The 18,000-nt window shown below is 41.0% G+C and overlaps 2 protein-coding genes across 3 annotated transcripts in view; one reads left to right on the plus strand and one right to left on the minus strand.

Annotated features, from left to right (window-relative positions):
- The window catches only part of snd1 (staphylococcal nuclease and tudor domain containing 1), a 171,298-nt gene that overhangs the window by 85,464 nt on the left and 67,834 nt on the right, over nt 1-18,000 (minus strand). The gene's annotated exons all lie outside the window — the stretch shown is intronic.
- lrrc4.1 (leucine rich repeat containing 4.1) lies at nt 1,812-6,999 on the plus strand. Its single transcript, XM_008400599.2, has 2 exons — nt 1,812-3,178; nt 3,304-6,999. Exon 2 carries the CDS (start codon nt 3,547-3,549, stop codon nt 6,418-6,420), a length of 2,874 nt encoding a protein of 957 aa, XP_008398821.1. The 5' UTR covers nt 1,812-3,178; nt 3,304-3,546; the 3' UTR covers nt 6,421-6,999.

The raw sequence follows: 18,000 nt of genomic DNA on the forward strand, positions 1-18,000 counted from the left end.
CATGTGGAAAGGCAAGGAGGAAAAAACCATTTCTTTCATAACAGGAAAAACTCTCATACTTCTGTGGCTGCCACCTCACTGTTACATGTGCTTCATTGAAGCCTTTTCGTATTCAACAGCTGTTAACTCAAGGAGAAAGTCTGCGTGTGTTTGTGTGTGTATGTATACGTATATATGTGTGTCTGTGTATAATATAGGAGTTGGCTCTATACCCCTGTGCCAGTGGGAATAACGTACTGCACTACAGGCAGTGTGACCTTTTCTAGCTGGCGTGCTTTCTCTCCTTCTTCAATGTGCATTTCTCTCCCTCTCTCTCTTTCACACGCTCAGTTTATGGCTCAGATACAAACGCACAACTGCAAGTGTCGTCAAAGGTAGCTTGACCAGCCATCAATTACCAACACTGCTACCTAGTTTAATGGAAACGAGGCTTGTACAAATCATCTGAGACCGAGGGATGATGGGACAATAGGGTGCTCTTGTTTTGCCTCTTCTTCCGTAAGGAGGTAAAACATGTCTTTTTTCCCCCGTTTCCCTTCTTTAACATGACCTTTATGGGTATGTGCTTCCTGGAGCGACAGTTTGTGTTCAAATCAAGGATTATGGCCTGCCTGGTTAGAGGGCTCCAACAATGTTGGAAGACATTCATAACTGAAAGAGGATGGCACTATGCAGCACAGCACACTACATTGTATGCAGAGAATTTATTGAAAGTTTTACTTCAAGAAATGGACAGAGAACTGCTAAAAACATCTAATCTTTGTGTCCACACCTTGGAGTTTCTTACTTATAAAAAACAAAGTTTTATGGTAAATAGCCAACCTGACAGTGGTCAGGTCTTAAATATGGAACCCACACAGATCTTTAGGAAGGAAGAAAAGTTTCAAAGAAGAAAGGAAGTAAGCATGGCAAACAGGTAAAAGGACTGATGTCATTAAAAGGATGGTTAGAAATGTCAGGGAATACAAATACTTTTCTGTACTTTTTCAATCTTGGAGAACATAAAAAGTTAATATTTCCAGACTGTGTAGGTACCTCGTCAACAAAAAACCCCAAACTTTCCATTCGCCGAAGGAGGAAAAAAAAACCTTAAAGTATTCCCAAGAATTTAAAGAAAATTAGTGCAAATCACAGCTTACATACATGCATATTAACCTTGCTGTATGCACACAGATAGCAAGCAAAAGAAGTAGGGTGAACAGGGTGACACAGTGACGGACAAAGAGTGAGCAGGGGAGGAAAGACAGTGAAAAGGGGGTGGAGTAGGTGGGGGAAGTTAATGCACACAGCACACTGCATCAAACCAAAGCACTGCTCCAAGCAGAATGCGTCAGAAGTCCATTCATGTTGCACTATTTTCCACCAAAGAAGAATGCAAAATAGATAAAGTAAAATAAAAATCAATTCAAGAAAGAGAGCAAAAAATAAAAAATAAGGCTAACAAAAAAGGACAAAGCCAGGGAGTAAGAGTTTTCATCCACCTGATATGCCAGCACAGCAATGCTGGAAAGCTTTGCCAATTGAAAAAGTAGGACTGTTGATGGGAGTGAGAGGGTTAAAAGCTGGTTGCTGTGGGAATACCACCGTCCATCTCTGCCTTTTGCTTGGACAACCTGTCAATCCCTTTGAGCCCAAAAAGCCCCAGAAAACCTACAGAATAAGAGACTTGGAATAAAAAAAAAGGGAGAGGCAGGAGAAGCAAACTGGTTCTTGAAGAAGTGTATTTCTAAAAAGGTCTGAGTGCTTTGAGCTCACCCAACTACCTCAGGACACTGCAGAGAGCAGGAGTGAGAGAGAGAGGGAGAGAGCAAGTGAGCAAGAGAGACGGCACACTCTCTCTTTTGCTGCTACAACGGATCCTTTCCACAACGACGCTGCTGTTAACGTCACGCCTGTAAGCCGCGCTTGCCCGGCGCTTGCCTCCTCTGCCTTGCTCCTTTCCCCAGTTAGATGCTGCATTGACAAGGGGATGCTGAAAACCACCAGAAAAGGAAGAGTGGGGAATTAAAGACAACTGGAAACAAGAAGAAACAAAGCGGAGAGAGGAGAGGGGGGGGGTGAAAAAAAACTGTGCACCATCCATTCTCCCTCTAACCCACCTCGATCAACTGCGCTTCGATACCCCCACTTCTCTGGGCACCCCCTTCCATCCCCCACCCCCATTCTCCTTCTGAAGAAATTGACGGATTATTGGGAAGTACACAGGAGGCAGGCGGCAGCTGCTGCTGTGTGTGCTCGCTACTGCTGCTGTGTGCTTCGCAGGGATGGTGTGTGTTCGTTTGCAACTGCTGCTGTCGCATCCGCGGCTGTCGAGGCTGGAGCGTGTGGCTAGTTAAGAGGACTAAGAAGCTAATGAAGGCAGTGCGCGTCGCCTAGCTTTTTCAACCTGTGCCAAGCGTTCTGAGGAAAGCAAAATTGAAAATCAAGTGGACACGACGCGACGATTTTAAAGAAACAGGAGTGAAAGAAAGGAAGAAGGGCTATGAGGACTGACTAATCGACCAACTGATTGACTCCTAAAAAGTGAAAAAAAAAAGGAATACACCGAGGGCAGAATGTCTGCTTTTATTTTTAGTCTATAGCTTCCTTTTAATTGCCAAACAAAAGGCAAAAAGAACACTGTACAGTACTGGGAAATTCTTCAACCCATCTCCATTCACTGCTTCTCTCTCTCTCTCCCTCTTTTTTTTTTTTTTTTTTTTAATTTGTTGCCTGAGGCAGAAAAAGATTACACGTGTGTTCCAGTGGCTGCCTGTACTATGGAGACTTGGGTAAGGTGTACAGCAGGGGAATCAACTGTCGGATTCCAAGGACAAGCGAGAGAAGAGGAGCCGACAGCAAGAAGCAAGCAAGGGAGCACCGCTGCTTTGGGAGCTTGACTGGATTCCTTCTTACGGTCTTTTTACTTTTTTTTCGTCATCAGTACAGAAAAAAGAGAAGAAAAAAAAACACTCACAAAAAGGCCTTCGAACCTTTCTCTTTGGATGTATGGATTTACAAAAGGGCTCATCTTGGTTAAGCTCTTTGGCACTGACATCTATTTTGACAGGGCAAATAAAGGTTTTCTTTGCTGCTCTTGGATATAAATACATCTCATGCGAAAACCACAGCTGTGTCTGATTGCAAAAAGGAGGGAAGCTATATATCTCAGTTCAAGGACCTGTAATAATAACTTGAGGTAGGTGTCTAGTGTTTCAACCCCTCTTTGCATCAATCTGTAACACCCTCTTCTCCCCTCTGTATTGTAATACTATTCTTGATTGCCTAATTTACCAATATGTCCTTCTCATACACATGTTTCAGAAAAGCCAGCCCTCCCCCCCTCCACTTGTCCTTCTGTCCCTGACAATTTATGGAAACATAAGAACTACATAATTGAGGACGCGCACGTCCTCCTCCCTTATCCTACTCTTTCCCTATTCCTTTTTTTACTCTGATCCCCTCATCAATACTACCAGCCATACAGCTACTATTCTCGTCCTCAACCCCACCAAACACCTGCCCCAAACATCCCCATCCTCCCCCCCAGATGATGCTGAATTATGAATGTGCCACATCATGAGTCTCCTGGGGCGGGTAGCTGCGCAACGTGCCAGGAAAGCCGCCCTGCTCTGTATAGTCTTCCTGATGGCGCGAGCGTGGAGCAGCGCCTCCCTGGCCTTGGCGGGGGCGGCGGTCTCTTTAGGACCCCAAGGCTGTCCACCCCAGTGTTCCTGCAGTAATCAGCAGGGGAAAGTGGTGTGCACCCGGCGGGGCCTGACACGCGTGCCCCCTGGAATTCCTGCCAACACGCGACACCTCAATCTAATGGAAAACGCCATTGAGGCGGTGCAGGCTGACTCGTTCCGCCATCTGCACCACCTTGAGGTGCTCCAGCTTGGGCGAAATGCCATACGGCAGATTGAGGTGGGCGCGTTTAATGGACTGACCAGCCTCAACACATTGGAGCTGTTTGACAACCGGTTGACAGTGGTGCCAAGTGGAGCCTTTGAGTACCTGTCTAAACTAAGAGAACTATGGCTAAGAAACAACCCAATTGAGAGTATTCCCTCCTACGCCTTCAACCGGGTACCCTCACTCATGCGACTGGACCTGGGAGAGTTAAGGAAACTGGAGTACATCTCAGAAGGAGCTTTTGAGGGGCTACAAAACCTCAAGTACCTGAACCTGGGAATGTGCAACATAAAGGGTGATATGCCAAACCTCAGTCCCCTAAAGGGCTTGGAGGAGCTGGAGATTTCAGAAAATCTGTTTCCAGTGATAAAACCAGGTTCCTTCAGAGGTCTGCGCTCCCTCAAAAAGCTATGGGTGATGAACTCACAAATCACTGTAATAGAGCGCAATGCTTTTGATGGCCTATCTTCACTGGTGGAACTAAATCTGGCCCATAATAATCTAAGTGCTGTGCCACACGACCTGTTTCCCCCACTCAAGTACCTGGTGGAACTTCACCTCCACCATAATCCTTGGAACTGTGGCTGTGAGGCTGTGTGGTTGGCACAGTGGCTAAGAGAGTACATCCCAACTAACTCAACTTGCTGCGGACGCTGTCACTCACCGGCCATCATGAGAGGACGACAGTTAGTTGATGTAGACAGAGGTGAAGGGGCTGCAATCCAGTGTTCTGCGCCATTCATTGCTGATGCCCCACGGGACTTAAACATCTCAGCAGGAAGAGTGGCTGAACTTCGTTGCAGAACAGCCCCAATGTCTTCAGTGCGCTGGCTTCTACCTAATGGGACTATCCTGACGCATGCCTCTGGTCACCCGAGAATATCAATCCTCAATGATGGCACCCTTAATTTCTCAAATGTTCTTGCATCAGACACTGGCACTTATACCTGTATGGTGTCTAATGCAGCTGGGAACTCCAATGCATCGGCATACCTCAATGTGAGTGCAGCAGAGCTAAACACATCGAACTTGAGTTACTTTACAACAGTGACTGTGGAGGTACTTGGTCCAACAACTGAGATGCCCAAACCCAAAACTACTACAACTACAGCTGCTGTGGGTGTTGGAGTTGCTGGAGGAGGAGGAGCAGGCCTCGGGACAACTACTACAACTGCATCTCCTTCAGTCTTTCAGCCAGTCTTCATCTCAACACCAACAGTGCTGTTGCAAAATACTGACAGTGCAGCAAATGCAGTTAAAACATCTGCGTTACCAGGACTGAGAGGTGCCAATGGCAAACCAGGCAAGTCTGGGCCTAGCCTGGATGAAGTGATGAAGACCACTAAAATCATAATAGGCTGCTTTGTGGCAGTGACACTGCTGGCTGCTGTCATGCTAATTGCCTTTTATAAATTGAGAAAGCGCCACCAGCAGAGAAGCACAGTGGCAGCTGCCCGTACAGTTGAGATTATCCAGGTGGATGAGGAGGACCTTCCACCACCAGCATCTGCAGCTCAAGAGTCATCACTCACGTTGCCTGAAATCCGAGACCACAACAGCATACACAAGTTGGATTTTATCAGCCACAAGGCAGACTATAGCTTCCATAAACCCAAGGCTGAATATAAACCCCAACCGGATTTTACTCTACACACTCCCAAAGCTGAATACACAACATACAAGCCAAACATGGACTTCAGCAGCCACAAAACCATTGCAGATTACAACATGCACAAATCAACACCAGATTTCAGCCTTCACAGAACAAAGCCAGACTGCAGCCCATTTAGACAGGACTACAACTCTCACAAAACTAAATCGGAATACAGCCCATTTAAACCTGATTTTGGCACTCACCCAAAAGTTAAAACAGATTACAGCCCATTCAAAGCAGATTACAGCACTCATCCAAGGCAAAGATCTGACTTCAGCCCATTCAAACGAGACTACAGCACCCAACCAAAACCCAAACATGACTATAGTCCCTTAAAATCTGACTACAACACGCAAAATAAGTCTAAAGTGGAATACAGTCCATTTAAGCATGACTTTGGTACCCACCCAAGGTCCAAACCGGATTATAGCCCATTCAAACCTGATTACAGCACTCAGCCTAAACCCAAAATGGACTACAATTCACAGAGACAGAAAACGGACATTACCTACAAAACAAAGGAACATTATACCCCCCACAAGACTGCACCCGATTACAGCGCCTTCAAGTCAGATTTCAGCCCCCACAAAGTGGATTACAGCGCCTTCAAGTCTGACTTCAGTCCTCATAATCAGAGACCTAAACTTGATTATAGCCCTCATAAAATGGACTACAGCCCCCATAAGGTGGACTACAGCACTCTAAAGCCCAAATACAACACCTATAAACCATCTGGTCAAGGGGCTAAATGGACAGACAATAATGTTGGGAACTCTTTGCCTCGAACCCTACCTAGCGCCATCACAGCAATGGCTGAGCCCTACGTCATAAAAACTCATACAAAGGAGAAGGTACAGGAGACTCAGATTTAAAAATCTCCCTGCCCTAAAGGCTTTCACTCCTTTAACTATGTCCCAAGGTCCCAACCACCCTGTTCCACTTCGCCCTTTTTTTCTTTTCATCATTTAAGTCATGCAATAGAATGCACAAAAAAAAAAAGAACAGGAACTACTTTTTGTACAGAGTGCAAACTTTAAAAGACTGACGATTTATTGTTGTACATGCTTATAAATAAATATATATATGGACAAACTGAAGCTACCATGGGTTGGTGATAGAGAAACATATATCAAAAAGAAATTGAAACTATTTTCTAACTTGTAACTTCTATTTAAAACAATGAGTTGATTAAGATGCTGTCTTAAGTTTGACAAATGAGGGTAGTCTTGTTTTAAAATGGGGCATTCTGTGTGATTTTTACACCATGCTAGAGAGAAAGCCGTGATAAGAAAGATTATTTATACAGAGAAGACTTTCTTTAACAAAAACCGTATAAAGGTCAGTGTCGATCTTTACAGGTTTATCTTGTAAAAGCACCAAGAATTTGTACTGTGCCAAATGTTATAAATGCAATAAAAAGGATTTTTGGAAGAAAAAAAGAAAACATTAGAGAGAGATGTTTTATTCGCCTTTTCTTCTCCTGCCATATACTGTAACAATCAGCCAAATGCTTTAGACACTGCAGTAAGACGCTGCAGCTATACTTTAACCCTAAGTGTGCTGAATAACTCTGTTATAATGAATCACAGTACAGAAGTGAATGGAGCTTTTCTTTTTTCAAACTTTCCACAGCTTTCATTATTGGCTACATGTAAAAAGGGTTTGGATTTCACACAATCAGTGATGGTTGTAGAGATTAAGAGGTTTGAGGATGATTACAGCAATCTTATTTTAACTGGGGCACTCACTGTATGACTAAAGTTTGCAAGCCCAATGTGTTACCCGATTCATTTTATGCAAAACAAAGTGCTCACACTTATCTAGTAAGCGAAAAGGGTAATTCATTAAATAGATTTATTTTATGACTGTTTGGAGCACCTTGCCAACATGCAGTTACCCATGGGATTTCCAGATGTTGGGCCTTCAGTCACAGAGGGTTTTTCTGTGGAGACAGATGAATTCAGGTGTCTAAATGTGCTTCTTGTTCTACCTTAACCTAACCGATTAAATGAAAATATTGACTCATGAGAATAGGAATAGCTCATTTGAAAAGCTGTTAGTGTTTAATGTTGATGTTTTTTTTCTGGTTTTGCTAAATAATAGGAACAGTTTTAAATTATATTTTGAAGAAAATGTTGAAGCAGATCAATTAACATTAAACAGCAAAATAAGACATTCTACTTTCATAATCTCTATAGCAATAAAAATCTTAAGAATAGTAATCTGCCTTTGATAAAACACGTACCCCTCAGTGGGATGCTGACTAATTTTGCAAGTTGAGAGCTGGCTGTAAAAAGCACTTCCAAATGCAATAAAAGGCATCAGAATCTGCCTCAAACTTTTTTTTTTTATTTACATAAAAAATGTGGCCAAAGACATAGGACTCACCTATGAAATTACAAAAATAAAACTTAAGACAAAATCAGCATCAGCAGATAAAAACAAATCAACATGCAGAGGGAGGCTGAAAAATGGGAACATCTGTTTGTAGGTCAGGTCTAAAAACTTAAATGGCAAAATAAAAGTAAGTAGAGAGTTGAAAACTACAGGATGGGGAAAAATAAATAAGATCATGGAGAATATTGTAAAATTTTTATTCTTTTTCATCTTAATTATATATAAATCAAGAAGATATACAAGGTTAAAACACCAAAAAATTGATGTAGAACAGCAGCATCTTTGATCTCTTATAAGGTGAATAAAGTACAATTATTTTAGCTTTTAAACCTTGATGACAAATTACTAAAAAGAAAACATCTTGTTGCAAAAATGATCTAAACGGTATATTTTAGATTGCAAAAACTTGGTAAATCAGTGGTCACTGACTTATAAGTTTGCATTTATCCAGCTGTGTTTTAACTGAACTATTAGTAAAATTGTAAGCTGAATGAAAATCCTCAGTCAAGAAGACATTTGAAGTTTAAACTGACTCATAAGGGAGCATTGGGGATAAATGATAATATAATTCAAGTAAATATATATTATCGTTATGTCCATTTCAGGCTGTAGCAACACTTGCCAACAAACACTCTGAAATTGCATTCACGAGTGCTTTGATAAAAAGCAGCTAAGTGTTCTCCATTTTATCCAACATGAGGTCATTTTCCCAAACAGGAATCAAAACGTTTCTAAATGTATATGAAGCTTTCAAACTGTGTGAACACATCCAAGGTCTATCTTCAAATTTTTATCCTAAGCTTATCAATGCTGTACTGCATTCTCTGTGGTTTAGCAAGTTAAAGCAAGAAGCGAACTGTGTTGTGCTATCTGGTCACACATTTAAGCTGTGCTGTGCTATAAAAGGCTCTGACATCCCAATCGGTCAAAATGGCTACAGGGTCATCAATCAGCCAATCAGCTTTGCCAGCCTGTGGAGCCCCCCTGTCTCCATGGGAAACACTCTTCTCCGTCCCTTCCTCCCCCACATCATGTTTTCTGTCTGTGTGCTTCATTAGCAATCATGAAGCCATTGGAAAGAGGAAGCACGGCAAGATGGACGAATTTAACCACAGCTCACAAAGCTCCAGAGAAGAGGGAGAGAGGGCCTGCTGGGGGAAGGGGGGCAATGTGAGGCTGTAGTTTGGGAGAGAAGATAAGGTAGCACCGTCACAGATTTCTCAAAAGTTATACTAAAGAGAATTTCAATCCAAGACATAAAAATGACAAATTAGATGAATGGTAAAAGAAACACTACAAATAGATAAGCGCAACAGGAAAAATTGACCCCAGTAAAGAAATGAAGTAGAGCTTGACGGTGCGCCTGAAAATGTAGTTGTTTCAGCAGGAGATGAGATGTATTGTGTAATGGGAGACATGCTCATTATTTTACAATTAAAATAAATATGAAAACAAAGGGAGAATTAAAAGAAAAAGTTTACATTAAATGAAAAAAAAAACTGAAAAATAAAAGCAGTGTCAAGAGAGTGAAAGATGGCGAGAGGAAAGGCACTTGGAGAAGGACTGAGCGGGGAAAATGTGATGCAAGAGTGCCAGCTACAGATGGAAGGGGGGATATATAGATTACCCGCTGTGGCTTTTGCATGATTGGTGAATGGCCTGGACTGCACCACAAGGAGTGCGATTTGGGGGTGCTGGTGGGGGCTTACGGAGTGGAGTGCAGCAGATAGGAAGTGCTGATACATGAAATAGACTGGACAACTGGGGGTACTTGAGTAAGGGAGACTGGCAAATAAAGCAGCAGAGAGGGTGGGAGGATCAAGAGGTTAGAGTAAATGGAACTGTGGGGACAATGCGCTGCGACCATGTGAATGTGTCCTGCTTTCAGAGGCAGAAGCCCTTGAACCAGCAGGAAGAGCAAACAGAATCTTTGCTATTCCATTCAGTTTAAAGCAGAAGCTCATTTAGTAACTCAGAGCGAACATTTTGAAACCCATTTATTTTGATGCAATCTGTTAATTAGATTTTTTTCAACGTTAATTACTACACACTGCAGTCCATGGGACAGCTCTAATCAAATTCCATTAAAATAGCCTGGACTACGAGGAAGGGTTCTCAAATGCTCGAGTCATTTATCAGCCAAATTTTAACCACACTGACAACCTGTTACAATGCATCACAAGGTTCTCTTCATTTAACAGAGTGGTTACAACAACATTGTCTACATTATGCTTACAAGTGTGTGGAAGTGCATTCATGAGAAGAGACAGTTAATGGAAGGCATCGTGCTGATTTCTGAGTGTTTTTTGTGAATTTTCTTTTTAGCTTGTGAAAAATATAATAATAGAGACATGTGAGCGTTGCAACCAGGCACGACTTACTATTGTGGAAGCAGGGTGATGTTTAAATGTTGCATTTCAAAACAACTATCCCTTTCAAGTGATGTATCTGGAATGATTTACTTTCACATGCATTAGAATTAAGGAAAGGCTGAAAGCAAATATGCTGGGTTGCAATCCTGATTTGCGATCCTCTGCTTTGTTTTTGTGTAATTTGGGCTGAAACTGCTCATACTGCTTGAAGTGTATAAAAACAAGGCTGGGTTTTTAATGGTTGAGGTAGTTTCCTTTCATTGGTTTGCCAAAGCTACTTTTTAAATCAGCAACACCTTTATAAAAGTGATGGTTGGCATTATTTGACTGTTTTTCATTATCAAAGTTTTTTCAGAACAGCCAAGTTATTATTTCTTAAGACTAGAAGAGAAGATTTATCCGCCGTCTTTCAGCCAGTTGAACAGCAGTATGCAGCAATAAGTGGGAGAGGTTGAATATACTTCAAGTCTGCATACAGAATGGAGAAAACTGTAGCTTCACTTGCAATTACTCCATCTCTCTAACGTAGTTTAAACCTGTACTCTTCAAACTAAAACTTTTTGAAGTCTTGGTTGTACAGGAACCTTTGTTCAGTAGATTGGTGCATATTGCACTTCTTGTTGGTCAGACTATTAAAGCAGTCCAGGTTTAGACTAGATTAACAGTGCAAAGACTAGAATTTCTGTAATCACACTAGTCTATGTGATACTGGCACAGAAAACGCTGTGTTTTTTGTTGCGACTCAACATGAGTTGTGCCCAAATACATGGTTGGTCCTAATCTCAACGTACAGGAAGCAGGAAGAAAGGTGAATTAATACCAGCAAAACATGGATGTTCCGTACAGGCAAGCCAAAACAAAAACTCTTAGGAATACAACACTCAAAATGTGAATTAATTATATCTTTTAATAATAAAACGAGTGGTTTAATATCAGTGATAATGATGATGTTGGCGTATTACGGATGTAATTAGTTGATAGAGATTTATGCTTTTTTGTGCCTCTGACTTTCACTGCTCAGAAATTAATGCAAATATTCATATTCAACACCCAGACTGTGGAATGATTTGTTATTACTGAGGTCAATCGAGCTAGAGAAATAAAAATGTCAGTATACTGCTGGCTACCATCCCAGTGTTGCTCAGGCTTTAGTCTACGCCAAGAACTTGGTTATGTTGTGGTCAAACGCAAACAGATTCTAAAGCAAAAACTGAGACTAAATTGCAGGTGGGTTGAGTGACCTATTTCTGCTCTGAGGAGAACCACTCAAGTGTGTTACTCCCTGTGAGACAGAGTTTATTGCCCTTTTGGTGGGTGAAAAACATCCCTGTGTTTTCTCAGCAGCCTGAGACGATGGAGCCTCAGTTTTATGATTCCGTCCAATGGCAGAGTCCGAGAGGCGCGTGTGTGTGTGTAGTAAATCAAGTCCATGGAGATCACAGAACAGGGGGAGTCTGATATGATGACATTTTTGTGCGTGCAGCAACACTCAAAGACAAAGCCTGCACACACATTTGTGCACAGGAAAGAAAGAAAAATTGAAGCCACTGGCCATTAATTTCACTGCATTTGTTGAGATTTATGTCCTGGAGAGAAATCACGATCACAGGCACAGCATTGCCAAAGATGTGTGTACATACTGTGCCACCAGATGACTTGCTGTTGTGTCCGTCGCACCACAAAATATTATTTAAAAGAAAAGCACATGAAAGACAGGGGAAGCTTGTGAACAATGTTCCGACAAGAAATCGCTGCTCTTATGCTTAAAGTACAAAGTAAGTAAGGGAGGGAGGACAATAAAAGCCTCTGTGGCATTAGCATAGTGACTTTAGAGGTTACAGAAAGCATTCTGGGACTTTGTTTTTGTAAGATACACAACATCTGGGTGTAGGCATATTGGTGATTATAAAGCTGTGAATCTACAGTTATAAAAACAAGCAAAAGAAAAAAACCCTCGAGTATTATTTAAACAGGAAAATGACTATTAACAAGAAACTGCATCAATGCAGTTGCACCAATCATGCTTTTAGATTACGTGGTCCTGGTCACTGGTGGTGTACTGCCTTTCACCTCTAATATGTAAAATGATTGCTAGTCTCTGATTACATAATCCCTAAAAGGGCTGTTTAAACCTTCAGAAAATAACATTTTTGTAAACCTCTACTATCCACCACAGGTGCTACATCGCCTGCTTATAAACTTTGCGAGAACCTCAAGTTAAAACCTAAGAAGCATCGCTTTAAAATGTGATGCTGTTCATTTCAAAGGCTTACTTCAGAGGAATACCCTTGTTTCCAGTTATTCATATTTGAATCAAATGAGGATCTCTTCAAATGGGTGGCATTTCCTTAAAGATGAACACAACTCTGCCACCTTCCAGCATGCTAAAACTGTGTCAGTATGTCAGACTTTTTTGTAAATGGCAAATTGGCAAAAAAATTAACAAGCTTGTCATTGTTCTTCTAAAATAGGATGTTGAAGTCAGTACATTAGGCCTCTAGTATTAAGACTTCTTACACTGTAATAAAAAAAAGGGGTATCTCCTATGGAGGATGTGCATGATCCAACTTAAACTAATCAGCTGTAGATCAAATAAAAAAACATGCTTAAATCTGCTCACAAAATTAACTTGCATATGTACTTAATTTAACCAGAAAACAGTTCATTTTAAATTCTACTTGTTGAGCATTTAATTTTTAAACCATTCCATTTTTCCTTTCCAGCATTGTTGCCAGTCTAAAAAGATCCTTTTAAAAAGAGCCAAGGTTTTTAGTCAAACTCAGGCTTTTATTTAAGTAACAACTATATACTTAGGAGAACAACTGTGTTCTGAAGTAAAAGATTGTTAACAGAGGAAGTGAAAACAGAAGATTGAAAAAGCAGTAGGCAAAGTGGAAGGACATGGTACAAAGAGCAAACAATTGGGAATGAAAGAAGGGTACTGGAATGAGATTGTATCAGATAAGATCCTACTATCCGACACTTTAGAAAGAGCACAGGATTCATTTTGTTCTAAGTGTGGGATCATAAATTTGCACTGGTGTGGACGTCAAGATAACAAGCAGTGTGCTAATGTCAAAGACTTGCAGAGAAAATGTGCACCGCCGAGCAAAGAATGGCAAATGAAAGCAACACCAAGATGAAAGCTCCTAAAAAGCTGCGTACAGCAACCAGGGGTTTAACCTGTTTTCATGTGGTAGCAAAATTATTCAGCTGCTACAGCAAACCACTAGGAGGGGTTCAATCTGTGCATGTGTAGATTTTCTCTGTCCATTAAAACAACAAAAAATCTCCAGACGCAGTGAAATATCAGCAGTGCAATTACTTACACCGACAGAATCCTTTTAAATCAACTGCTGATAAAAGAAAAGAAAAAAAGTTTCATGAAGTGGCCTGTGTAGTCGCGCCTGATGAAGGATTTCAGTTCTAATTCCACTTTGCGGTGATTTTTCATGTTTCCCTTAAATTGGATTCTGGCCTCTGTTCAACAGCTGAGCTACAGATACATGACTGTACTTTATCTGGGTGAAAAATGTACGACACACAAATGTGTCATTTCTTTCCCTCCTCTACACCGTTCCAATTTTGTAGCCAGTTCCAGATCTTGGGTTTTTGTAAAGCTTGAACGACCAATATCGATTTTTGCCAATTTCGATTTATGTAACAGCACTTGATAGTACAAAGACAAAAGACAAGCACTGGAAGTACGTTTTTTTTTGTTTTTTGTTTTCCTAGAGTTCCTATTGTGAAGAGATGGCAATAGTAGAAGATAAGACATCATGGAGTTTTATTTTTAAAAAGTGTTAGTAATATCTCTAACTATGGGGGGCGGGGGTGCGCTTTGGGGGGGATTTGAGTTACTTTCAAAGTTTGACTTCAAAGCTTTAAAATTGTGTCAAACACAAATGTGAAACAAAAACAAAACTACAAAACGATATTAAATATTTTAACCAGCATTAACTTCATGATGGCAATTAGTGAGGTAGTGTGGCATCACTATGATAGCAATAAAATGTAAAATATCTACAGAACGTAGTTCCTTACATTATTTCCAAGACTTTAAAAAGGTTGCCAATATTCCCAAATCAAGTATATTAAAAAAAAAGAAAAAAAAGGTTAAAAATAATAAAAAGAGCAAATTGGCTGTACTGCCTTCAGCTTTGCAGTTATCTGCTTAACGTCTTGCTCCATTGTGCAATTGTAAAGGCAGGCAACGATGTCAGATTATAAGACAGGTTTCCTTCTTATGTCTGTTCCTCTTCTGATCATATTTTTAAAAAGATCACAGATATTAAACACTGATGCTGATTTCTCTTCCATCAGTAACAATATCTACACCCGTGGTTCTTAACCTTTTTTGAAGTACCGAACCCACCAGTTTCATATGCGTGTTCACTAAACCCTTCTGTAGTGATAAATAAAATATGACTTTTTTCCCAAAATTCAAGACATAGAGTCTAGTTGGGTCACCCCAAGATCACCAAGTCTTCTTAAAAGGTAGAGTCTCTGAGAACAGTTCTTCAAAATATAGTCAGTGTTTTCAGCACAGTTGAGCTGACTGTCCAGGAACGACCCAAGGTATTTAAAATTTGCCACAGTTTCAACAGGTTGGCCATCGAGAGAAACTGGAACCATTTTAAGGTCTTGATTAGATTATTTAATTAGCTCTACATTCTTAAGAGAATGAAAAATTAATAATAAATAATAAAGACTTTGAGTTATTTTGATTTAGTAATGTAATTATATTAGTTGTGTTACCACCCCCACGCCACTACAGGCAGTAGCAACCCCGAAAAGATGCGACTAAGGAGGAGATTTAGAAGTACACCGAAAGCTACAGAATTTGGTAAAAATTGTGAGTTTTTCTGAAGTTATTAAAGGCACAAGTTCAAATCCATGCTGAGAGTTCAGCTCCTTCAATCAGGGCTCCTCCGTAGCTCTGATTGGCTAAGCAATGTAACATGATCCTCTGCAGCAAGTGATGGCAAAGTGGCGCATCATCACGACTTTACACAAGTGTGTCTTTACATCCGCGGCAGAGGCTCCGCCGAACCCCTGAGACCGACTCATCGAACCCAGGTTAAGAACCACTGATCTACACCAATAAGTGTTGTTGTCAGGGCAGGGTAGCAGCTCTCTGTGTAATGTGGTCAAAGATAAGGGGGGCTGGAGAGGATTTGATTTCCACCTGGCCAGTCACTGGCCAAGGCCAATTAGGCTAAAAATCCTCCAACTCAGTCTTTAGGTGATTTATCTCCACATTGCTATTGTTGTTTTTCGTGATTATGTTTTCCTTTTCCACCAATTTACTAAATGCTAGGGCTCTGTGTGCACTGCTGGGAAAAGCTTTTCAAATGAATGTCACAGGGCTGTTTTGTTGTTCTAATGACACGGAAAAATTGAAGGAACCGCCTGAAACGTTGCTCTTTATTTGCATTGTCCTGTTATGAAAAACAGAATTATCAGACATGGGCGGAAGGAGCTGCCATGAGTGTGTAAGGTCAGCCATTTTAGATTAAAATAATTGGACTTAAGTGTCGCAATTGTAACATTTCTGCTTAAATTTATCTTTTCAAGCTTATTCCAAATTAAAGCAAACTTTGCAAGTAAACATTAGTTTTCAGTTTCCAGACAGCTATAATCAGCATTAATTTTAAGCATTACACCATTAAAAAATACACGCCCGTACTCTCTATGTAGGAATCCTTTACCCCAGTGTCCTACTGACATCGCCATCAACTTGCAATGCAATCATTTTTTTGGCCACTGCAAAACTCTACAATAAATAAATTGTTGACCGGGCCCACAATCAAGTGACCTCATTATCAACAAGCTGGCTCACTTCACTGTACCTGCTCAATACTGATGCCAATAATTAGGCATTAAGTCTCCCCATTGCTCTGTTCCCTTGTTTCTCACTTGTGCTTAACACAATGAGAAATAAGATTAATGTGTGCTTGAGTTTTACCAAGAAGTATACATTTGGTGTGAATCAAGTAAAATGCTCTTCAATCAGGTTCTGAGCCACAACACTTGAAGTAAACGTCAGAATGCAACAGATATTGGAAAGCAACAAGGAAAAGGTTAGGGTTTATGAAGGGGAGAGAAGCAAAATAGATAGAGGAAGCTCAGGGTAGGAGAGACTTGGCAAGCCTTCACCCTCCCACTGTTGGCAGCAGAGGCACAAACCGTTTGCTCACAGCAGTACATGCATCTATTAGTATTGTTCCAGGAGATAATAACTGTGTGTGCACAACTTTCTGTGAACGAATGCACGTGAGCGAGGGTGTCAATTCCGCGCTAAAAGTGGCAAAGGAGTTGCAGTGAGGTGACAGACGAACGATACGGCGCGGCAACAGAAGGTGTTCGAGAAAGCGAATGTCGGTGTGTCAGACGGCTGCGGTAAATGTCAACCTGACAGAAAAGCTACAGGCCAAGGAGCAAACAAGTACAACTCCCATTGATGCTTGCAGCAGAAAAACACCATTAAATGCTGGTTGCTGGCCTAAAATTACTTTAGCTGGAGCTTGATCAGAGGATTTTTGAAATACAATCTATTAAAGTTTGTGTATAAGAATCTCAGTGTCAGCTTGTAGGATGCCAAGTGTAGCATTAACTTATAGGAGTCCAATTATACAGACAGATTTTTTCTCCCCTCACTTGAAATAAGGAGTAAAAAATAAATAAAAGTTCTAGATCACAGAAACATTTTGTATATTCAGTTTTTAAATTTATCAGAAGCTGACTTAAAACATTTTTTTTTTAATTATTAGGCCAACATATTTTGTGTTTATTTTTATATTTTACAACTTTCCACCAGAAGGTATCTTTGAGTCTTCCTGAAAAAAGTGATACAATTCCCTCACAAAATTAATGACTGCACTTCAATATTGGATGGTCAGATAAGTAGACTAACACACCAGCGGGGATAAGGAACCATAGGCTTTGGCAGTATTAATCACTTTTAGAGTAGCCCAACTGACCACACTAAAACAACAGTAAACACTCTGACGTTAAGAGATCCAGCTGGCAGAAGAAGCATTTTAAAAAAACCAAAAAAACTGCAGTACTCAGGCCAGCCTTTCTTGGAACTTCCCCTGCAAACACCCCTACACATTCAGAAAGTCAACCAGCACAGTGCATAAAGAAACTGGATTTCTATAGCTGGGTTCTGCAGAAGCTACTGCTGCACACATACACACACACGCGCGCACACCTCCCTGCTTGGCGCCCACTTTTGCCATTAGCTTTATCTGTCAGAATTCAAAGCCAAGAGCCCAATCCCCGTTCGTTTTTTTTGAATAGATTTTGCAAGCCCTGTTCTTCCCTTTATGCTCCCGACTGTCCCCTGGGAAACATAGAAAACGACGGAGGAGGGAGGAGGAGTGAGGAGATGCTGATCGCTGACACAGCTACAGAGATAGCCTCTCTTGTTGGTAAGGGATATAAAGAAACGGAATGAGAATAGGGAGATGGAAGGAGACGCTGAGATGGGGATAAGAGTTGCAGGTGTGGGGACGTTATGCTGGGGTAAGCTGGTGAAGGATTACCACTTCAAATCGCTCCTCTTTCAGGCCTTTATTTGGCTGTTTTTTATTCACATCTTTGAAGTGATAGTATACTCCTACTTACACCGGGTCCACACGCGTGCACAGAGGTAAAGGCAAATGTGTGATAGTGGTG

Source organism: Poecilia reticulata, linkage group LG23 (assembly GCF_000633615.1).
Source record: "Poecilia reticulata strain Guanapo linkage group LG23, Guppy_female_1.0+MT, whole genome shotgun sequence".
Lineage (NCBI taxonomy): Eukaryota > Metazoa > Chordata > Actinopteri > Cyprinodontiformes > Poeciliidae > Poecilia > Poecilia reticulata.

Coding starts and splice junctions, on each gene's coding strand:
- lrrc4.1 (XM_008400599.2), top strand. CDS start 3,547: ATGTGCCACATCATGAGTCTCCTGGGGCGGGTAGCTGCGCAACGTGCC.